Source organism: Pelodiscus sinensis, chromosome 12 (genome assembly GCF_052426305.1).
Source record: "Pelodiscus sinensis isolate ZL-2025 chromosome 12, ASM5242630v1, whole genome shotgun sequence".
Lineage (NCBI taxonomy): Eukaryota > Metazoa > Chordata > Testudines > Trionychidae > Pelodiscus > Pelodiscus sinensis.
Genome location: NC_143063.1, coordinates 2,323,987 through 2,346,590, shown reverse-complemented (window position 1 = coordinate 2,346,590; position 22,604 = coordinate 2,323,987). Strand labels below are relative to the sequence as shown.

The 22,604-nt window shown below is 49.8% G+C and overlaps 1 protein-coding gene across 6 annotated transcripts in view; it reads right to left on the bottom strand.

Annotated features, from left to right (window-relative positions):
- Positions 1–22,604, bottom strand: part of KCTD19 (potassium channel tetramerization domain containing 19) — a 40,891-nt gene that overhangs the window by 899 nt on the left and 17,388 nt on the right. For 4 of the 6 annotated variants that reach the window (XM_025181476.3, XM_025181478.3, XM_025181479.3 and 1 more), the window contains 12 exons: positions 22,356–22,478; positions 18,874–19,090; positions 16,850–17,010; positions 13,473–13,576; positions 11,936–12,078; positions 11,055–11,138; positions 9,264–9,372; positions 7,236–7,884; positions 5,397–5,585; positions 4,308–4,490; positions 2,657–2,811; positions 258–359 (listed from right to left, as the gene is read on the bottom strand). In XM_025181476.3, coding sequence (XP_025037261.3) covers positions 258–359; positions 2,657–2,811; positions 4,308–4,490; positions 5,397–5,585; positions 7,236–7,884; positions 9,264–9,372; positions 11,055–11,138; positions 11,936–12,078; positions 13,473–13,576; positions 16,850–17,010; positions 18,874–19,090; positions 22,356–22,478 — 2,219 coding nt within the window. The remainder of the gene's footprint in view (positions 1–257; positions 360–2,656; positions 2,812–4,307; positions 4,491–5,396; positions 5,586–7,235; positions 7,885–9,263; positions 9,373–11,054; positions 11,139–11,935; positions 12,079–13,472; positions 13,577–16,849; positions 17,011–18,873; positions 19,091–22,355; positions 22,479–22,604) is intronic. The other 2 variants (XM_075940578.2, XM_075940580.2) reach the window with 2 other exon arrangements.

The following is a 22,604-nucleotide window of genomic DNA, read 5'->3' as shown; positions in this document are numbered from 1 at the left end:
TATCATTATGCCCATTTTACAGGTGGAAAAATGATTCCCAGAAGGGTTCCTGATTTAACTGAAGCCATCTGGAAGTTTGCTATGATTTTTCAATGAACAATATTCACATCTAGACAACTTTTGTCAGTCGATGCTGCAAACCAGTGCTTAGTTCAATCAGTCCGCCGGATAGTGAAAGAACCACAAAAGCTGCTAAATTTGTTCACTGTATTCAGTTTCCAGTAATAACACAAGGCTCTGAAATGCTCTGTACTTACTTCCACCCATCTAAGCAGCTTTTCATGGACGTGTCTGTCATCGCTGAAAGGTTTTGTGTTCAAGACAGCAGCAACAAACTCCTCTGGTGGGATCTGCTGGGTCTAATGGACAGAATGGTTGGGCTCAGAGGCCTCTCACCTGGATCCCCTCAGACCTACTCCTATGAGAGCGGCACCCACAACCTGTCGCCACCAGTAATACTGGTGCGTACGGGGGAGGAGAGGAACCCCACTGCTCCCAGAGCGGCACGTTTGCTATATTCTGAGGCCAGCTCTGCACTAGACCCGGCAGGTCGGCTTAAGGGACTCAACTCCAGCTCCGTAAATAACATAGCTGGCGTCGACGTACCATAAGCCAAGCTTGGTGCAGTCTTCATAGTGGGAGGCCAATGGCTTCCCTTACTCCTCCTGACTGCGAGGAGGACCAGCGCTGACCAGAGGGCACCCTCAGCATTTGATTTAGCGGGTCTTAACTAGACCCGCTAAATCAAACACCAGCAGCTCGATCTCTGGTGCATAAGTATAGATAAGGCCTGCTTCTACACCTGCCAGCAGAACCCTACCGAGTCCCACGTGATTGCGGGAAGCGCTGGGGGCAGGCGGTCACACTTAGCTCACCCCAGCCCTAGTGGGGCGATGTTCATTTGATGCACTTGGTGATTTAGGAAACAACACAGGGAAGAGCAACAGATTTACCCACAATGACCTGGCCAGCCCATAGCGATCCCTCATGTCTAGAGGTGGGGCTATGCCTTCTCCTCGCACCAGGGCCCGAGAGATCCCTCAGGGCACATCACATCAGATGCCCATGCCAGCCGACTCAGGCTCGTGGGGCTGAGTGGTGTCGACTTTCGGGCTGGGCTACAGCCCGAGATCTGGCACCCTCCCATCTCACAGGGTCCTAGACGCCGGGCTCCGTCCTGAGCCTGAAGGGCGACACTGCATTTAAAGCGCCATCGGTGGCCCAGGCCAGGTGGGGTGTCTAACCACAGTGCAGCCAGACCCTAGGAAAGCGATTCACGAAACCAGCCCACTGAGCAAGAACCCTAAGCCCCAAAGGGAGTTGGGCACCTCCTGCCACGCAGGACTCACAGCCGAGCCCGACACCGCAGCGAGGTGCAGGACAGCCCCCCAGAGACCCGCACTGCTGCCTCATGGGCAGGGCGCTGGCAGCCATGCAGAAGCCCACCTTCAAATCTCTGCTCCAGCACGGGGACATGAAGGCTGGTCGCGGTCATGCCAGCTGCGTGCCCCCACCGCCAGGCTACAGCCTCACCCTCCCGCCGAGCCCCGCACTAGTTAATGATTTGTACCGCGTGGAATGGCCTCCGGAGGACAGCGACCCCACAGCCTCCGGCTCAGCTGTCCGGGAGGCGGGGCATGTGGCTGCCCGTCAACGCTTTACCACACCCAGAGCAGATCTCAGCTGTGGGCCCTAACCCTTGCCCCGGTGGGTGGACGCCCAGCTGCCCCCCAAGTCCCACTGTCTTCGGCCCCGGCTGGCTTTGTTGCACGCTCCACACACGCCCCGCAGGTGAGCCCGCAAGGGAGCGGCCAGGCTGGAAGCTAGCCAGGACTGGGGTGGGAGGTGAGCTAGAGCCCGGGGCAGGCTGGTGGTGTTAGGGCAGCTGTGGGTTTGGTGCATGCAGACGCGGCCTTTGCCAGCACTAACATAGGCGTTTACAGAGTCAGGCAGCATCTCAGCAGGGTTTGGAGGCTCTCGGGGCACCTGGATGGTGGACGCGGCTGCCTACAAGGCCTCGAGCTGGCTCCTTGGGCTTCTGCACACACAGCGTCCACGGGGCACTCTGCCTGCGCGAGTCCCTGCATCTCCTCGCTCTCCTCCTCCGGCTTGGGGAAGCGTGCTGCCCTGCTCCTGGCTGCCCGCCCTGCCCGCTCTCCTGTGCGCCCCTCCAGCTCAAGACTCAGCCCCTCCTGGCATTACAACCCTGGCAGGAGAACCTGCCTCCGCTCTGACACAAACCCTCCCTGGCCTTTTGAGGCCTCAGGCTGGCATCTGCTGCTCCCTCCCCCTCTGGGCGCTCTGCCTCCGGCCCTCCTCGTGGGGCAGGGGAGGTAGGTGGCTGGTGGGCTTAAAGTGCACCTGCAGGGTCAAGGCCCCCTGGCAAGTGAAGCGTTCCCCTGCCTGGAGACCCCTGCTTCCGTGCCTCCGGGGCTGCCATGTGCGCCAGGCTCTGAGCAGCTCGTTAGCTACGGGGCAGCCTCGCCACTTAACAGCTTTGCAACTGGCAGACACTCCGGGGCCCAGGGGATTTAGACACCGCTGCAATTGTCAGTGGCACCTAAATGGTGAACAAAACAGAAAGATACAACAGGCACCTCAAAGGACCCCCAAGGGGTCTGGCCCCATCTCAGCCCCGTCAGGAAATCGTACCTACCCACAGCCAGTGCACGAGCCTGGCAACTCGGGCCGTGACCTCCCTGGCATCCTTCTGCCTGATGGAATTCAGGATGATGTCCGTCAGAAAACAATGGCACTTCCGGGCATAGAATATCTCCTCCCGGGCCAAAGCGAAACTGAGGAAAACGATTCCTGCAAGGCGAGTGTCAAACACAACACACAGAGTCACACACCACCACCCGCCCACACTGTCGCAGGTGCAACGGAGCCCGGCCACGCCCTGTAGTCCCAGCCAGGCTCATGGGGAGCATCGCCTAGTGAAAAGGGAGCAAGAATTTTCCAGGATTTGACCCTGGCTCTGTTGAATTTCTCAACACCCTAGCTGCTTTGTGGGGGAGGCGAGAAGGCCACTGCGATTAGCCAGCCAGCAGGACCCTTTGAGCAGCGAAGACAGCAGAATGTCTAACACAATGCTTTCCACCAGGCATCGACACTGCCACACCATCAGAGCGATACCGACATGGGTTGGCACAACAGCAGCTTAGCTGCAGGGATCTGGCAAGGGAGGCAGTCGTGCGGGTGTACGCATACCAGCTCCCACTGAACCAAGGCAAGTGCCATCGGGGCTGCCATGGGGACTCCAGCCATCTGCCTGTAGTGTGCACTGTACCCTTGGGGGCACAGGCAGGCTAGGACTGATTCTACTCATCTAGAATTTGTTAGGTGTTTTGGTAGCTTGCTATCGTCTCGTCTGGGTTCCACTCACAATATGAATGTGTTGGCCTTCCTGCCAGCACAAGAGCTAAACAAGAATAGCTATACCAGTTCTAGTGAAGCTGCCAAGAAGTGTGGTTCTTAGCATCTCCTAACACTGACCAGTGAAAGGCCTCAGGCTGTGTCTACACTGGACGGGTTTGGAGACGAAAGTGCTGTGGACAGTCTAAAATACGCAAAGGTGAAAGCCGGTCAAACCAGGTTTTCTGCCTCCCACTGTCGACATTTCCTGGCCACCTGGCTCGCTCCCTGTGCACAGACAGAGCAAAGCCTTGAATATCCCACAGTACGGTGGGAAGGCAGGGCTGATCCCTGCGTTCCTTGGGAGTCCCCTGTGGCTCTGGGGGCTCCCCGAGCTGAGGAATGTCCAAGCAGCACAGCAGCCTCTCCAGCCCTCCCCCTGCAGCAGCAGCCTGCCTGCCTGCCTCTGGGCTCCTAGCCGGGCAGAACAGGAGCCGTCCTGTTATTTGTTTCTTGTTCCCCAAAGGGAGCAGCTCTCTCAGCTGCCAGACACTTCCCGGAGCTTTGACAGGGGAGGGGCACCTGCCTGCAGGGCAGCAGAGATCACAGAACAGTGAGCAGAGCCAGCAGGGCAAGCAATGGGGGATACTGGCAGAAGCCCGTTCTCTGGACGAAACACACAGCAGAGTCCACCCTGGCTCTTTGTCCACAATAAAAGGAGGGGGAAAAAACAAAAGGTTTTTGTTGCCAAAACTGGGTGTTTTTCCCAACAAACGTTGCTCGGCAGTATACACGCTCTCGCTGTTTGGTCGCCAAAAGGCAGCTTTTGGCAAGAAAACATGCCAGTCTAGACAAGGCCTCAGACCCATTCGTTTTTACACCAAACACCTTGTGGCACCATTGCAGAGCTAACTCCGCTGCCACATTTCCAGCTCTCTTCAATCTCACTGCACCTTTCGCCGTTGGTTGAGCGTTTGCATTGGCCAGTTGGATGCCAGCGCTGTAAACCACGCTCTCTTCATGCCAAGTGCAAGAGCCGTCACTGCCTACGATGGGAGGATGTTCAACTTTAAGGATGAAACCCACATTCCTAAATTCATTGGTTACCACCTTGGTTTGCTCATTGACAGTTGTTTCTGGGGATACAAAATATGTGGATTTTCAGGGAAAAAAACCAAAAAAAAACAACAAGCCCCGCAAAGCTTAAAAACAGGATGAGTACATCTATTAACAGAAAATGTCACCCCTTACTCCTAGCTGTACTCCTGTATTTATTATTATTATTATTATTATTTTATTAAAAACTAGCCTATTAGCCCGTCATAAGATGGGATTTTCAGGTCTCTCCTCCACGTCAGTCTTCTCTCCTGAGCCTCCGCTCTCTCTCTCTCTCTCTCTCTCCTCCTCCTGCCTCCTTCCCTCTCTCTCTCAGCTCTCCTCCGCCTCCTGCCTCTCTCTGGGTGCGGCTAGTGTGGCAAAATTTTGCGCAAAAGCAGGGTTCTTGGCCTGCTCCCGTCTACGCAATCTGATGCCAGGCACAATATACCCATAGTGACAGGCCCTGCCCCCAAAAGTTTACACACTAGAGGTACAAAACCACAAATATTCTCTCCCTCTTTGGGATTTCATTCCTGGCACTACGGAGAGGTGGTTACCGCGCGCTCCTGGAGCCATTGCTGAGCCAAACCCGCACGGTTTAGCCAGGGCTGTTCCAGTGCGTAAGAGTCCTAGCGCAGGAGGTGTTCCTAGGAGCCTCCTCTCTGCTGTACCTTTGCCCCTCACAGTTCTGAGCACACTTTCCCTTTGCCCAGCCCCACTGCTAGCATCCCCTCTGGACTGAAGGGGAACCAGGTAGCAGAAGGGTTTGGGTGGCCTTGGCTGCTTGGATTGCTGTAGATTTCTCCACTCCAAAGGGATGCCCAACTGGCCGGTAGCTGTCTGGCGTTGCCCCTCCCTTCTCCCCTGTTGGAACGGGGCTCGTTCTGGGATTTCCCCCAGGGCGGGGGAAAGCCATTCGCAACGCTGCATGACAGCGGCCTTACGCATGCGCACGTCTGGCAACCACAGCTGATCGTCCCGTCGCTGCATCGCTAGGCGGCCCCACCCGTCTGCGCTTGTCTCGCGGGACCACAACCGGCCATTGCTCCACTCGAGTGTATCGGCCACGTCTGGGTTCTTGGCCTGCTCACAGCCTTCCTCATGCCGGCGGCTCCCGGCTACGCCTGGCCATCCTGCAGCACAAGGCACGAGGTGTTTGCAATTAACAGCCTTGCTGCCATGGCATCTGCACCGATAACCGGGGGACAGTGTGAAGACTGCTGCCATTGCAGCACTGCTGTCCATGTCAAATCAGGGTGAACGACATAGAACCAGGGCAACTTACAGCCCAAAACAGGGCTCCTCCCTATGAGGCACCAAATGCCCTGGCCAGGAAAGAGCCTCACAAGCAAATCCCCTCAGACCCTCCAGCATTCCCTGTGCTCCAGCCAGCATCCACCTTACCCAGGGGAGAGGTTATAACCCATCCCCCACCTCCCCTCAGACACCCCAGTGCTCCCTGTGCTCCCCAACCCCCCCTTACACAGGGGAGAGGTTATAACCCATCCCCCACCTCCCCTCAGACACCCCAGTGCTCCCTGTGCTCCAGCCAGCATCCACCTTACCCAGGGGAGAGGTTATAACCCATCCACCACCTCCCCTCAGACACCCCAGTGCTCCCTGTGCCTCCCAGCCCCCCCTTACACAGGGGAGAGGTTATAACCCATCCCCCACCTCCGCCCCAGACACCCCAGTGCTCCCTGTGCCCCCCAGCCTCCCTTACACAGGGGAGAGGTTCTAACCCATCCCCCACCTCCCCTCAGACACCCCAGTGTTCCCTGTGCCCCACCAGCCCCACCTTACACAGGGGAGAGGTTATAACCCACCTCCCCTCAGACACCCCAGTGTTCCCTGTGCCCCCCAGCCCTCCTCTCACAGGGGAGAGGTTATAACCCCTCATCAACTCCCAACAGGTTCTCCCAGTCCCAAAGGACCAGTCCCAGGGCAATTTACACCTCCGATCCTACCCAAAGGAGCTCGCTGGACTTGTCCGTTAGCGTCTGCCATGGAAAGGGTTATTAATAAAAGACAGAAAAGGCTGAGAGTGAGATTGTTAAGGGAAGCACATTCCATCAATCCCCAAGTTTTGAGGCGGGCTCTGAGCAGAGATGTAACAAGCTGCCAGCTTACAAGTCTCCGGGTACATCCTGTGTTAGGACGGGTCAGCAAATCCTTCCCGGCTCTGTTCATAGCAGAGCTGCTTCTGGAGTCGAGAGCAGGACTGAAGACAAAGATGGCGGATTCCTCAGGTTCCTTTTATCCCCTGCCCCATGTGGCAGGAAATCCCTTGTTCTCCTGAGCGATGGCACCTCCCAGCCTGGCGCTGATCACATAAGCGAGTGACCTGCCCACATCCCCTCATGCAAGCAGACCTGGGGTGCCTGCTGGTTGGCAGGTTTCCAGCCGCACCCCTCAGGGTTTCTTGGCAACACCAAAGAGCCGGTGTCCCCGCATCCTGGCCAGTCACTGAGGAAGCGCCCCTCCCAAGAGGTGGGCGATGCTGGCTGCTGTCTCCCAGACACAGAACAATTAAAATTCAGAGCCCACATCCATAACGTTCCATCCACAAATCCCACAAGTATGTGAGTGGCACAGACAGAATCAGCAAAGCACGAGCTTTCGTTAGACTCCTCGTTTGGCCACTTCGCAGAGTTTGGGGCAAACACACACCCATGGGTGCAACCAAGACCTGCACTTTCCTATGAAATCCCAGTAACGTGACGGGGGAAATGCATGCACTATGGGATGCTGACGACGGGTACCCAGAAGCATACAAGACTCACCTTTTTCTATTTGCTCCTGACCCTTCGGCTCTTCGAACGCCGCAGGTCTGGTTTCCAGGGGGTATGTCTCCTGGATGGTGCTGAATCTGTGTGGAGTAACTGGCAAATTCTGTCTGTACGTGTATTTCTCTGGCTGTTTCTCTGCGGCACTGAATGCCGCTTGGAGAGTTTGGTCAGTCTCCTGTATGGCGTGACTTAGTTTCCCAGGAAAACTGTCAGCGGGATCTTTGAGGTCACCCCCGTTTTCAAGTGTCTGAAGACAAGATACTTTATCTACAAGGTTATTGCTGGAGAGCGTCACCTGCTGGAATTCATATCTTTTGGCGTTCGCCATGTCCCATTCCTTCACCAGGGAAATTAATTTCTGAATGGGAGTGGCTGAGTTTCTACTTTCGGATTTTTTTGCGAGATTGCCTCTTCCCCCTTTCTTCCTTGGAGGGCTTGCTGAATGGTTACAGTAGCTGGAATTTACCCCCATATCTGTGGACTGATGAGAGCCTTCCGGTTTATTCCTTCGTTTTGTCCCTCTACTCTGTGAAATCGTCCTGGTGTATTTTTCTTTCTCTCCTCTGCTATCCTGCACGTCTGTTATGTGACTCCAGGCATTAACGCCCCAGTTGCTGAAATCCACAGCCGGGTAGGAATGCTCCTAAAAATGGAGTGAAACGCGATTATTTTAATGTTACTCTTTCGGAAGGTACGTTTGGATCATTTGTGCTGCAGCCTGAGAGAAGCAGGACCGGGGTGTGGTCTAATTTGTATTGACATACGTGTGGAGAGTCCGGCCAGAATCCATAAACTTGTGAGGCAGCAGGAGCTGAAAACTGATCAATCCGGAGCACAGCTCCATCTAGCCCTTGCAGGGGCTGCAGGCTGAACCTTGCCCCATGCTAGCAGAGAAGAACCACATGGGGCCAAACGCACAGAGACACGTAGGCATTGTGGGTAGATCCACAAGGGGATTTGGCTGCCTAACTGCCACTTCAGGCACAGAAATCTAAAATGTAGAACCTCCGCTCGGCTGCTGTCCAACCACGCAGGCACCTTCCTTCCCTTGGGGCCTCAGTTTCCACTGCTAAAGACTGAACCCTAAACACCTACGTTTCAACCGGTGGGCACGTCCAATGCTGCCTCAGTGCTGACGGCCAGCTCACGCCAAAGGCCCGGTGGAATTCTCCAGCTAGGTGTCCCCCTGCCTTGCTCACATGTAGGGCTTGGTCCAGTCAGCATGCTCAGACCCTGCATAAAACAGCCTGCATAGGGGAGGCAGTGCCGCTCTTATATCCATTGCTGAGACCAATCCCCAGGGAGGTGGGAAAGCCAGGGGGTGGAGCAGGGCCCCGTGTGCGTGTTCTGACCAGTACAAATGTAGCACACAGAGCACTGAGACAGCAAGAGGCCATCCATGAGGCACGCCGGACAGGTCTTCATCAGGCATGTTTACTCCAGAAAAGAAGCACCAATAAATCTGGGACATGATGCTGTCTAGGCACCCTGAGCCCCTACAAACGATGCAAACATGCTGAACAAGAATAATTAACTGCAAATGACTGGGATCTTCTTGCCCCGGTTCCAGAAGGAACCCTTTCACCTTTGTGTAATATTTCAAGAAAATATCTTCTACTGTTTTACCCCAAATCTTTATCTTTTGATTCATAGGTGCTGGGAGAAGGGCTGCTACCGCCCCCCTCCGCCCCCCTGCGTGAAGGAATGTCCGTCATACGCCGGGCTGGTTCACTAGTTTTTAGAACCCCCACTACACGCATAGGTCCAGCAGCCCTGGTTCTGTAAAAGCTATGCCGGTAGAATTGGCTCCTTGGGGAGAGTAGATCCTTAGAAATTACTGCCCTTTTGGAATAAAAATATCCTTGTCACGTAGAAAATGTCAGGGCTTTCATTGTTGTTGCCAATTTTGCAATCAGGGTGAAGACAACTGAGCCCAAGCTGCAGCTGGATAATTTCAACGTTCAGGTCTAAACTGTGCTTTAAAACGTATTATTCTGAGGAGAGTCTGGAAAAGAATCTTACTTCTTTTGAGGCTTTGCTGAACTCACGCTCCTTATTCCAAGTCACAATATTTAGTCTTCTAAATGGAAAGGAAGCTTCATCGTAAGATTCATGTTTCTTCATCCACAATCTGCAAAATGAGGATGTGGTGAAGGCCAGGACTTGAACAGGGTTCAAAAAGGAGCTAGATAGATTCATGGAGGTTGGGTCCATCAATGGCTGTTGGGCAGGCTGGGTAGGAATGGTGTCCCTGGTCTCTGTTTGTCTGGAAATGGGTGACAGAAGAGGGATCATGTGAGGATTCCCTGTTGTGTTCCCTCCCTCTGGGGCATCTGGCATTGGCCACCGTGGGCAGACAGGATACCGGGTTAGATGGACCTTTGGGCTGATCCAGGCTTGCTGCTCTTACATTCCAGTTTTACTACATTTGCGAACATCTGAATTTACGTCCAGGGACAGTCTAAGGTACCAAGTTGTGTGCACATTTTGATAAATGTTAAATTAGATATTTTAATTATTGGGGAATTATTAGACAAGATAAAGGAGTGGCTGTTATGGGACTGGATGATTTAAGAATTAAAGATGGGCTATATCATTCATGCCATTTGACATGAGTTGTTGAGATGCTGTCAAACTAACTTGATTTTTTTAATAAGATTCCATATTCGGTTGATATAAATAATAGTGTCAATGTAATACACTCAGACTGCTGTAAGGCATTTGACTTAATATTACATGACTACAAAACACTACAAAAATACAAAATTCACATGGCACACAGTAAATAATTAAAAACTGGCTAACTGATAGGTCTCAAAATGTAATTGCAAACACAGAATTATCCCTGAGTGAGTCTTGTTCTACTAGGATGCTGCAGGGACTGTGTCCTGGCCCTGTGCCATGTAACATATTTATTAGTAACGTGGAAGAAAACATAAAATCAGCCCTGGAAAATGTTTGCAGACGATACAAAAATTAGGGTAAATAATGGAGAGGGCAGGTCACTGGTTCAGACCAATCTGGATCACTTGGTAAATTGAACTTGAGTATGTGTTTTATTACGGCTAAATGTATACGTCTGGGAACAAAGAAGATAGGCCAGTTACAGAATGGAGGGCTGAAAACAATTGGGAGGGGTAAGCAGGTGGATAATCAACTCAGTGTGAGTTCTCAGTGCGATGCAGTTGCCAAAAAGGAGGATGTGATTCTTGGGTGCATAAACAGGGGAGCTCAAGTAGGAGCAGAGGGGTTATTTTCCCTCTACATTTGGCACTGATGTAACCAGTCTGGAAGACCGCGCTTAGTTCTAGCGTCCACAATTCAAGCAGGTTGTTGCTAGATGTGGAGGGGTTTAGCCAAGAGCCAGGACAGAGGGTTCCAACGCCTGCCGCACAGACACAGAATGGAGGAGCTCAATCTGTGTCTCTGAACAAAGAAGGTGGAAGGGTGACTTGATAGCAGTGTCCAAATATTTATGGGGGGGAGGGGAATGTTTGGCGCATCAGTCTAGCAGAGAAAGGTATTGTGAGCCAAGGGCTGGGAGGCGAAGTTACACAAATTCTGACTGGAAATGAGGGCTACGTTTTTAAAGTGATTAATCAATAGGACAGTTTACTTATCATGGTGGAGTCTCCGTCCCTGTAAAAACTGAAATCAAGAGCAATTCCAAAACCAACCCGCGCTAGCGCAAAAGGGTTAGTGGGATAAATTGTACTGTCTGTGTTATACAACAGGCCAGGCTCGATGATCCCCGGGGGCCCTGGAATGTATGAGCCTATGAATCTATCGGAAACAGACACACATCCGCTTTACCTGTAGCCATCACACTGATAAAGGGCTTCAAAAAGAGAAGGGATCCTGTACTCCTCTGCTTCTTGACAGAATAGAGACCATTCTCTGCAAATTGTAAGGAAATTTCACTGCACCCTAATTCTCTCATCTCCAGTCAGATTATTTTTTCTTTTTCAAATCATCTTCTGCAGTCAGTGATGCAAAGTGCCCATGCAAAATGCACTTTCTCTAGCCTGACTTGGTTTTTAGTTTGATACTGATGCAATGCAATTGTAAGATACCGGGGAAATAGAGGCCAAAACTTTGAAAAGTTTACAAATTTGGTCTTAGTTTCTGGAGGACAGATGGGGTGTCAGTATGGGATCCCAGAGCACGACCGGTGACATCCTGGTGCCACTGACGTCAAGACAAAGCTCTCTTTGGCTTCAGTTGAACCAGGATTTCATTCCTGATACCCAAAATTAGTGACCTCTTTTGAGAAAAACAGAACAAATGTTGACTCTCTAATGTTGAAAACAATCTCCATGTGAACACTCAGTAGAGCATGATTTATGTGCAGGAGTTATACAGCAAATACGTCTGAAAAACAAAGGAGTCTAAGTAAACCAGAACCTCGTCAATTTGCCCACAGAAAAAAAGAAGTTAAGTGAGGTGACTAAATTATTGGTTACAATTTATTCATTCGGGTTTTCTCTAAATCCTCAACGTCTTATGCTAATTTTTCTCACACTGATGTTGTTGTGTGACTTTGAGAATAAATACTACTGGAACTAAAACTCTTGCTGTAATACTTCAATCCCCATGTAAATCAGAAAACCTACAGGCTGACTACTAGATTAATACTTTTGCTCCCATAGGTATCTGGAATAAGACTAAAAAATGCACAAACTCTCTTTTCTTACTTAAATTCAGATGGTAAAAACAGCTGGCCAAGTCTAAGGAAGTTGAGAACGTGTCGGAATATTTGCCCATCTCCATGGATTAGGAGACTCTGACCATATGTGATCCAATACACTTTTTTGCAGTTTGACAGGAGCTCTGGACACTGGAGAAATAAATAGACATGGTACCTTAGGAGGTCAGAGTTACTATAAGATCTTCCTTCTTCCCTCTGTGTCCCTCCAAATCTCATCTCAAAGCCACTCTCCTGCTAGACATGGGAGGGCTGAATCTGGCTAAATGCAGAGTGAGTTATTGGCACATTATGCGACTTTGCTTGCCAATGGGGTTCATTTATATCAGTGGTGGCCCTGCTTTTAGTCTTACCAATACCGGAACCTGGCTGCGCTCCCTCTCCAGTACTGCCCCAGTGGCTCAGGAGAAGAGCTTGGGATGATCGGGCGGAGAGAGGGCACGAGGGCAGAGAGGGGGTGTGGGTGGAGCAGAAGTGCAGCTGGGGCTGGATTTCGGCTGGGAGCAGTGCGGGGCTAGGTGGCTGTCCCTCCCTAACCTCCACTGTGTGCCCCCTGCACATCCCCCTGAACCCCCAAGAGGGGGCACACTCTATGGTCTGAAACCACTGCTGTATATCATGAGACAGTCCCTTCCCAGACTAAGCTTATTAGCTCTGCTGTGCAAAAGTGACAGCTTTCATGGGCCCCTGGACAAGTGTGGGAGGCGTGGCTCTGTGCTTCCAGAAGGGGCGGGGCCTTGGGTGGAAGGGGCGGTGCTGGGACAGACAGCTCTCCCCACTGCCTGGAGCACAGCCCCGCTGCCCTCAGAACAGTGCAGAGCAGCACTTCAGCAGTGGTGGCCAGGATCCCTGGGCCCCTTTGAATCACCGGGCCCTGGGGCGAATGCCCCTTGACCCCCCGTCAGTGGGCCTGCTTCTGCAATCTACCCAGACTTCTCGGCGTGCTCCGGCACTCATGGCAGCACAAAAGAGAAATGCTGATTCTCGTCATTCAGCGCCCCGAGGCCAGTGCGCGGGCTTCTCTGACTGCAGAACCTCCAGAGACACCCCCGCTCACCCTCGGGCTTTTCATGGCTTTACACACGTGCTCACGGCCGCCTCCACTCCACGGCGCCCTTGCACACGTGCTCAACTCGTGCCTCACGTCAATGGGACGTACGCTGCTGCAGAACCTTGAGCACGTGCTTCTTAGCGTCAGCCTGCTCTGGCAGGGAGCCAATGTTAATTTTGAGGGAAGGAAGCCCCGCCCACTCCGTGCTTTTGGCCGTCAATGTACCTGATGGAAGGAAGAATTCACCGGGTCCCATCCGCCCCAGTCAATTGTGCTTGTGTTGTTGGCCGGGGGCTTATTTCTTCATGGGTCCACACTTGTGTCCTTCCTACAACTTCCAGCCCAGCAATGAAGTGCTGATTGCCCCAGGAGGCCGGGCCAGCCCCATCACACGCTCTACTATCAATTTTTCCCATATGGAAATGTCGGAGGCAGGGGAACACTAAGGCAACACAAGGATACGTATTAACTGTACCTTCAGCAAGGTTTGCAAGTATGTTTCATACCAATGGCTTCCTACATAAATTTTCACAATCTGATGCAGGGAGTAGACTCTGACTTCTGCTGTCCAGTCTGCACCTAAGGGTCAAAATGTCAGTCACCATGGAAGCAATTTTAAATAATAACAAACCGTTGTGGTGGATTTGAGAGGTTCGAGCTATTGATGGGCTATCACAATAGTGTAAGAATACAGGTTGAACTTCTCTAGCCCGGCACTCTGGTCTGGCAACCTCCATGGGCCGGCAAGTTTCCCGTGGTCCCATAAAGTTTGTTTCCAGCCCCCAGTCCTGGCTCTCAGTGTTCTGGGCTGTTATTTAGCTTTACTTTGACCCTAAATGTCTTCTAAGAGCCCAGCAAGCAGGGACAGTGTTGGGAAAGCAGCTAGAAAATATTGACTTTCTGTGTGGTTTGGCAAACTCTCTGGTTTGGTGTCAGTCAGGTCCTGAGGGTACCAGGCTAGGGTGCTATAGCAAACACCATGCTGCAGCCATTAGTCCTCTCTGCTGTGCAGTCCAAAGTCTTGGTCTGTGCCTGTGATTATAAGTCTGGTTCTGTTTGAGCTCACCAGCCTGGTCCATTCACCTGGTCCAACGTAGATAAAGCTGGAGGCGCTGTTGAAACTAGACAGTGTCACAGTTCTGGGAGCAGCGGGAAAAGCTGAGGTGTGCTGGAGTCTGATTGAAACTTACGAATGACAGAGATCTTTGACTGGACTTACCTGTGGCTTACGCTCTAGGAACTTCTGGGAGTGCAAAGGAAGTAAAGCTATTCCTCCACCACGGTTCCTTTGTTCCTTCTACCGCTCCCTTTGGAGACACTAGTGCCATTGTCCGTGCTAGCCTCACACACTTCTTGTGCGCAAGGAATGGAGGTAATGCTCTGGGGCCCACTCCAGTCCCGCCCACAGATCTGCGCAAGGCTGAGCACAATGTAGCCTCTAGATTTTATCTGAATGTGTAAGTGACTTTCTGGAAGTGTTTAGACTATAATCCGTGACAGGAATGGTCCATGCGACTGGATACAGGTTCTGCAGTGTTCTGTGGCAATGCTGGCTGGGGGGTTTAAATAGCTAGTCACCAAAATAAACAGGAATCCAATATTTAATTTGAAAAGTGCCTGTACTATTAAAAGAGGTGTGTGCACATGCCGGTATGCATAGCAGTCCCATTCTCCCGGAGGAACACGGACAATGACATGAAAAGATTAGTCATCTCTGGAAAGTGACTATAAAATAAAATGAGTCTGTACAGTACATTTAGCACAATGGGCCCCGGGTGTGAATGTTATAATAGTGGCAATGTATTATTATGATGTTCTTAACTCAATTGTTAGGCCTTTGAGATTGTTACAATTATTTCCCATGTAATTTCTCTAACACCAGCTAGGCACCGCAATATGTCATGACGACATGAAGATGCATCAGACACAACAGAATTTCTTCATACCAAGCCCTCCTATGGATTTTAATTCCATGAAAAGAATTAGTAAAATTCAATCTTTTGTAGGAACACAGATTTTCTATGGGAGCCCCACTTTGAATATCAAGCCCTTTGTCTGACAATTACAACATACAGTAAACTTCCGATAATCTGGCACCTTTAGGACCCAGGGGGTGCCGGATTATCAAATATGCTGGACTATCAGAAAGGGGGGGCTATGAGGGGTCTGGAGTGGGGTGGGAGGGGATGCCACCCCAGGCCCCTCATAGCCCCTCCTTACGATAGTCCGGCTCTGCCCCAGGCGTCCCTGATTCAGCCGCTGCTGGTCAGTTTCAGCAGCAGCTGAATCGGGGATGCCTGCAATAGAGCAGCTGGGGTGCTGCCGGGTTGGTCCCGCAGCACTGAGGGGCGGCGCTAAGGCACCAACCCAGCAGCACTCCAGCTGCTCTTGGGGACGCCTGGGACAGAGCAGCTGGGGTACTGCCCAGTTGGTCCCATAGCGCTGCCCCTCGGGGCTGCGGGACCAACCCGGCAGCACCCCAGCTCTCTTGGGGACGCCTGGGGCAGAGCAGCTGGAGTGCTGCCGGGTTGGTCCTGCAGCGCCAAAGGACGGCGCTGCGGGACCAACCCGGCAGGACCCCAGCTGCTCTGCCCAGGGCTTCCTGGAATCAGCCGCTGATCTGTTTCAGCAGCGGCTGACTTGGGGACCCCTGGGGCAGAGCAGCTGGGGTCCTGCCAGGTTGGTCCCGCAGCGCCGAGGGGCGGCGCTACGAGACCAACCCTGCAGCACCCCAGCTGCTCTGCCCCAGGCGTCTGGATTCAGCCTGCTCGTGAAACTGACGCTGCTGGTCAGTTTCAGCAGCGGCTGAATCCCAACGCCTGGGGCAAAGCAGCTGGGGTGCTGCCGGGTTGGTCCCGTAGCGCCGCCCCTCGGCGCTGCGGGACCAACCCGGCAGCACCCCAGCTGCTCTGCCCCAGGGGTCCCCCAGTCAGCTGCTGCTGAAACAGATCAGCGGATGATTCCAGGAAGCCCGGGGCACAGCAGCTCTGCCCCGGGCTTCCTGAAATCAGCCGCTGATCTGTTTCAGCAGCAGCTGAATCGGGGACCCCTGGGGCAGAGCAGCTAGGGTCCTGACAGGTTGGTCCCGCAGCGCCGTCCTTTGGCGCTGTGGGACCAACCCGGCAGCACTGCAGCTGCTCTGCCCCAGGAGCAGCTGGGGTGCTGCCGGGTTGGTCCCGCAGCCCCGAGGGACAGCGCTACAAGACCAACCCAGCAGCACCCCAGCTGCTCTGCTCCCAGCTTCCCCAATTCAGCTGCTGGTCAGTTTCAGCAGCAGCTGAATGGGGGAAGCCTGTCCGGCTGCCCCAGAACTTCCGGGTTCCTGATGGTGCCGGACCATCAGGAGTCCGGGAGCATTGGATGCCGGACTAATGGAGTTTTACTGTACCAACCTAACCAGAAAAATGTCTTGTAGCAACTCAATTCACAGAGACTTTCTGAAATGTAAGACTGATTGGCAGATCTTCCTGGAAATACGCCGTATGTTGTGCAGGGCTTTTACTAATTCTGTCTCTTTTTGGGCAGGAGAGGTGACATTTTCAAGCAAGCAGTTCTATTCTAAACATAAATATGAATGCCTCTTTGGAAATAAACGCTGCTGTCGTTCAGTTACTATTAATTTCTTTTACAGATTTTTGCTGCATGATGATACAACTGGTTGGTAACAGTTGCTACTTCTTAATAACTATTGGCTGACACTAGATTTTATGTAAATCTGTTTTTTGATTAATTTGAAACCTACCTTTTTCTCATCACTAGCACTGGATTATTGAGTCTTCATTCTTAATCAGCCAACAGCCGCTCATCGTATTTAAACACAATACAACCACTTAGTGAAAACCCTTTACTTACTGTGCCCCTTCATCTCCGCAGGTATCTTTTGTTTCAGATATGATTTCAAAGCATCTTTCATTGGTTCATATGTGATGTCCCTTTTGTCCAAGTAAGCGCAGAGGTCTTGGATTTCAGATGTATTTTCAGTAAGCGGGAGGCGGCAAGTTCCCAGCCAGTTCCTGTCCATCCAGAGTTAACAGCGAAAGGTCACTAGATCTTTATCTATTTTATTAGTCCAGCTATTTCACATGGTTTATTTTAATGGCTACAGGCCAGGCTATAGTTAAGAACGCTTGGTGGAAAACTTTTCCAGTGATTGATACGTGAGTGCTCACTGGATTGTTTTCATTGAACACTTTTGTATTTCTTCCAGCTTTGACAAAGAACGTTCATTAGCTAGAACCTTCAGATTAGTGCTCCATACCAGGCTTTGAACAGGGCTGCAGTACTAGGCCCTAGCAGACTATGTGCCACCTGAAAAATGTAAACAATACAGGCCTTCCATCTGCCAAGATCTGCCAATGATTGCAATGATTAGAGACAGCTAAACCTGCTTCAAAGCTCTTGAGTTTCTGATCTACTTTTTGGAAGGCATTTCAGTGCCCTATTGGTTCTTCTAAGGGAGCCATTCCCCATGTCTAGTGTAATGATGTCTGCCCTAGCGTCTGACGATGGCTTTTGCCACCATCAGCTGATGTGGAACTTTGAAGTATCTGAGTCAGGCCTAGTCAAATATCTGCCACGGAAACTTCATGTACTGCAGGAAGTAGCAATACTGAAATGGTAAGCGATGCTTCCCCCTTGGCATCCACCCCAAATCAATGCCCTAGCATGGTGCAAAGTCTGAGCCGTGATTTTGAAGAGGTAGGGAATGCTTTTCCAAAGCACCTAACTGGCTTAGGAGAACAATCTCCTTGATTTCAACCTCACTTTTCACAATAGCAGGTTTACGATTTTCAATAACAGCTAAATTCCAACTGGCATAATTACACTGTTCACTGTGAAAAATCTCTACTGGTTAGAGGTGCACAGTATGCGTACTGAAGGATGAATATTGTTCTCAGCACTCAACCCTTCCATTCTGAAGCTGTGCCACTATTCGAGACCAACTAAGAAGGGCTTAGTCTTACTGTATATTCTACTAGCACAGAACACAGGCATTCAGGATCACTTTGTGACAAAGCAGAATTTAGCATCTACATTATAGTTATAACCAGGGCTCGCCAAGCAGCAGCGAGCCCCGCTCGCCAGCTGCGTGGTTTCGAGCCGTTCTGCGCATGCGCAGATCGCTCTGTGCCGGCTCTTCCAGGTCGTAATCTACTCGCCACGGGCAAGTAGATTACATTATTTGTCGAGCCCTGGTTATAATATTTCATTGTAGTAATACAGCTGAATGTTAACAGTAGGGCTATTGCTACACAGCAGCGTTATTTCAGAATAATTGACATCATTCCAAAATAACAAAGAGCGTGTCTACACTGCAATCTGTTATTTCGAAATAACGGTGAGCTGGAGGGTTTCTTACTCCGACTCCTGTAACCCTCACTTCATGAGGAGCAAGGGAAGTCGGAGGAAGAGTGTTCTTCCTTCCACTTCCTGCTGTGTGGACAGCACTAAAAGTCAAGTTAAGCTGTTTCGATTTCAGCTACGCAATTAACGTAGCTGAAGTTGCATAGCTTAATTCAACTTTAGCCCTGCTGTGTAAACACACCTAGGAAAATAAGCTCAAATTTCCTTCTTGATGTAACAGGCCATTCTATGTACTTATTCTTGTGATCATTCAGCCAGGTTCATTGAATCAAATACATAAAATGCCATGAGTCAAACTTGTGCTCGATGTGAGCCAACTGAAGCACCCTGTAAAATATCTGAACAACATCAGTTACTGTTAATAACCGTCCTGTGTTCCTTATGCAGTTGACTGTGCAGAACCCCATGGTAGGAGATTAGCCGGTGGGAACAATCTTCGGCAGACTGAAAACTAAGTAGCGAGAGACGGAAGGGCTGCTCTTCTACAGTTAGTATGCAATGTGGCCACCTACCTGACATGTTGAAAGAGGACTCCATTCCCAGAGATGTACAGCTGGGTCCTATCTAAAGTGCTTTCTATATGGAGCTGTCCAAGTGCTGAATCGGGGTATTTCACTAAGACACCAAGAGCCATGACATACAAAGGGGGTCTCGCAGGACTGTCCAGCATTTTGTTTACTACACCCTTAATCGAATTGTCAAGGTTGGAGGTCAGCAGAGAGCAATTTCCTACAAGAAAGGGAAATACATAAATGGATCAAGGCAGTGTTCTAGCAAGAAAAAGATTATGAATTACAGCAACACCTGCCATCTCTCTCAGCGCTCTTACTATCTCTCGAGAAATCCTCTGAGTTCAAATATTAACGTAATGCATTTTTCTGTCCATAAGAAATGAATGTGAAAAACCTGGCCGATATTTCAGCATAACTACAAGGCGTACTGCGCATTCAAGATGCTTCCAGAACTCTTACGTGGCAGGTGACTAAGAAGTCACAGGCCTGCTCTTAAACAAGCCAACGAAACTTTTGCTATATCAGAATTAACTATAAATGCAAGTTCTGCCATGAAAAGGAACATGCCTTCTGAGTGGGAGCATGCCTTTAATCTTCATGAAAGAAAGATATGTCCTTATGGTGTCTCAGGAATAAGAGAGGGTGGTTCATTATCCTGATGGGAACACAGTAGATCACATATTCCTTTGATAAACTATATGCATCTGTTTCTACTGCATGCTGCTGTGAGTGACTCAGCAGACTGCATGGTCCCTAATCATTGCCCTGTACACTCTCAAATGTAAGCCCAATTCTTTGCAAATTCCTGTACCATAAACATTCTTTTGACACGTTGATACCTAAACAGTAAAATTTCTGGCTCATAAATTACAAGCTACGATTCTAGGTATGTACCCTGGTGGCTAGATCACACTAAAACCTACGCCACCACATCTTTACGATTAGTGCTACTAGCTAGATTAATGCTAACGTGTAGCGGAATACAGTGGGGTTCCACGCATAGGGCTAGGTAGAATAAGTAAAAGTGGGAGAAGATAATTTAGAGGCCACTGGTAGTGGAAAGACACGAGGGAGCAACAAAAGACACAGTAAGAGTTAAGATCCAAGTTGCAGGCCAGGGCAAAATTGTTCAGGGCCTTACAGGTGTGGGCAAGAAGTTTAAATAGAATTTCATGGTGACGCTGAGCTCCATTAATGAGTGCCCATGTTGTTTCAGGCCAATCCCACAAGCCAAATACACAGGAAAGGGTTGGAACTTGACTTCAGTTACAAGTCTGATTCCTATCAGCGAAGAATGAACGAAGACATTGGCTGGCTAACACACTCCCTTCCACATCCTGATGACTTAACCAACCAACCAACCAATTGGTACTTAGAGAGGTGCCAATTATTCTTTCCAGCCTCTTGTAACTTCAACAATCTAATTCACTATTTTTTCTCTTCCCCCCCTCCCTACCTTCCCTTATTTATTCTTGGATCTGGACTTTTAATACTCCACTCATCTGAAGAAGTAGGCTGTGCTCACGAAAGCTCATGATACTATCTACATGTTTTGTGAGTCTTTAAGGTGCTGCTAGACCAGTGGCTCCCAACCTGTGGTCCATGGGATGTTTTAAATGTTTGTATCAGTCTCATTACAATAGGCCTGATCCTTTCCTTTCCCTCCACAGGGTCTGTGAAATGTTAATACATTAAAAAGGGGTCTGTAAGCTCAAAAAGGGAACCCCTCTGCTAGACTATTCATTGTTTTTTAAGTTTTTCCAGCTATAGACTAACTCGGCTCCCCTCTGAAGCTTTGAGGATTCAGAGAGAGACATGATGCTGTCTGATCAAAGGGAAAGAAAGAAGACATGATTGATCTTCTAATTCTGCATCTGAAAAGACCATCCCATACGGATTTTTATCTCCAGACACTGTTATGTCAAAACTGCCTTAGCCCAAGGATTTTTGAGCCCATTAATGTTGAGTTTCAATATGCATTGGGATACCAAGGGAGTTCCAGAAGACTAGACGTAAGTTAATGTGCCAATATTTAAAAGGGGAAAAACGCAATGATCAGATTAATTTTAAGGCTTTCAGTCTCACATTGACCCCAGGCAGGCAAGATAGTGGAGCATCTGAGACAGGACTTGATTCATGAAGAATTTAAAAAGGGTAATACACTTAATGGCAATCAACATGGGCTTATGGAAAATAGATTTTATCAGACAACCTTTGATGAGACTACAAGTTTGGTTGATAAAGGTAATAGTGCTGATGTAATATACTTAAACCTCCATAATACTTGGCACTGCATGACAATTTAACTGAAAACTGGAACACTATAAAATTAGCGTGACACATGTTAAAAGGATTAAAAGCTAGCTAAGCGATAGGTCTCAACAAGTAATTTTCAATGGGGAATCATCAATGTGGAGGGGGGGGGAGTGTTTCTAGTAGAGTCCTGTACAGTTTGGGTCATGGCCTATGCTAGTTAACATTTTTTAATGATGTGTAAGAAAGCATAGTACCAGCGCGAATACAATTTCCAGATGGCAAACATTGGGGAAGTGATAAATAATGAAGCGGATGGGTCACTGATACAGCACAATCTGGACGAGTAAACTGGCCTCAAGCAATATGGATTTTAATATGGCAAATATAACGTATACATCTAGGAACAAAGAACACAGGCCATTTTGGGACTGTCTTGGGAAGTAGAGATTGAAAAAGATTTGGCAGTGGCAGGAATGGCTAATCAGCTGACCAGGTCCCCCATGTGGTACTGAGGCTACAAGAGTTAATGAGGTCCTTCGATGCGAGAAGAGGGGAATCTTGAGTAGAACTACAGAGATTCTGTTACTTCTGTTTGGCTCTGGTGCAGCCACCTCTGAACTCCTGCCTCCAGTTCTGGGGTCCACACCTCAAAAAGGATGTTTATAACTTTGGAGAGGGCTCAGAGACGAGCCAGGAGAATGATCATCGGGTTGGAAAACATGCCTTGTGGTCAGAAACTCAGGGGTGCCATCTATTTAGCTCAACAACTAGAAAAGGAGTGACTTGATGACAGTCGATAAGTATCCCCAGGAAGAACAAAGATTTCATAACAGGCTCTGAACTCTAGCAGAAAATGTCCAACATGATCGAATGGCTGGCAGCTGAAGCTAGACAAATTCAGACGGGGAGAAAGGCGTAAATTGCTAAGAGCCAGAGTAAGTAACCACTGGAACAACTTATCAAGGCCATGGTGAATTCTCCATTCCAGGCAACATTTCAATCCAGATGGGATTTAAAAAGGATGCTCGAGGTGAAAAGGAATTGTTTGGGATACGTTCTAGTGCCTGCATTATACAGGAGGTCGGACAGATGACCACAGTGCTCCCTTCTGGCCTTGGAATCTATGTATTGATGACTCACCTCAATATTCAAACCCCTTGGTCAGAAGGGAAGGGAATGAGAGAAACGCTGAAAAGAAGGTAAAACAGTTATGCACTCCAAATTACCCCTGTAAATCTTCACTGCATCGATCAGCTTTGGAATTCCCAAAGTAACCACTTCTGCCTCCAAAGCATCCATGTTGGAGAAATTATCAGGCAACAAAATCTTCTCTGAGCGAAGAAAGTTAACTGGAAAAATAAAACCAAAAAGCAGGGTTATGTTTGTCGTTTCCCTGGGCAGTGTTTAACCCAGCAAAAACAATAGTCTGTTGCCCCCCCCCCGAACTAATATATTAATTTGTTATTTTATGGTCT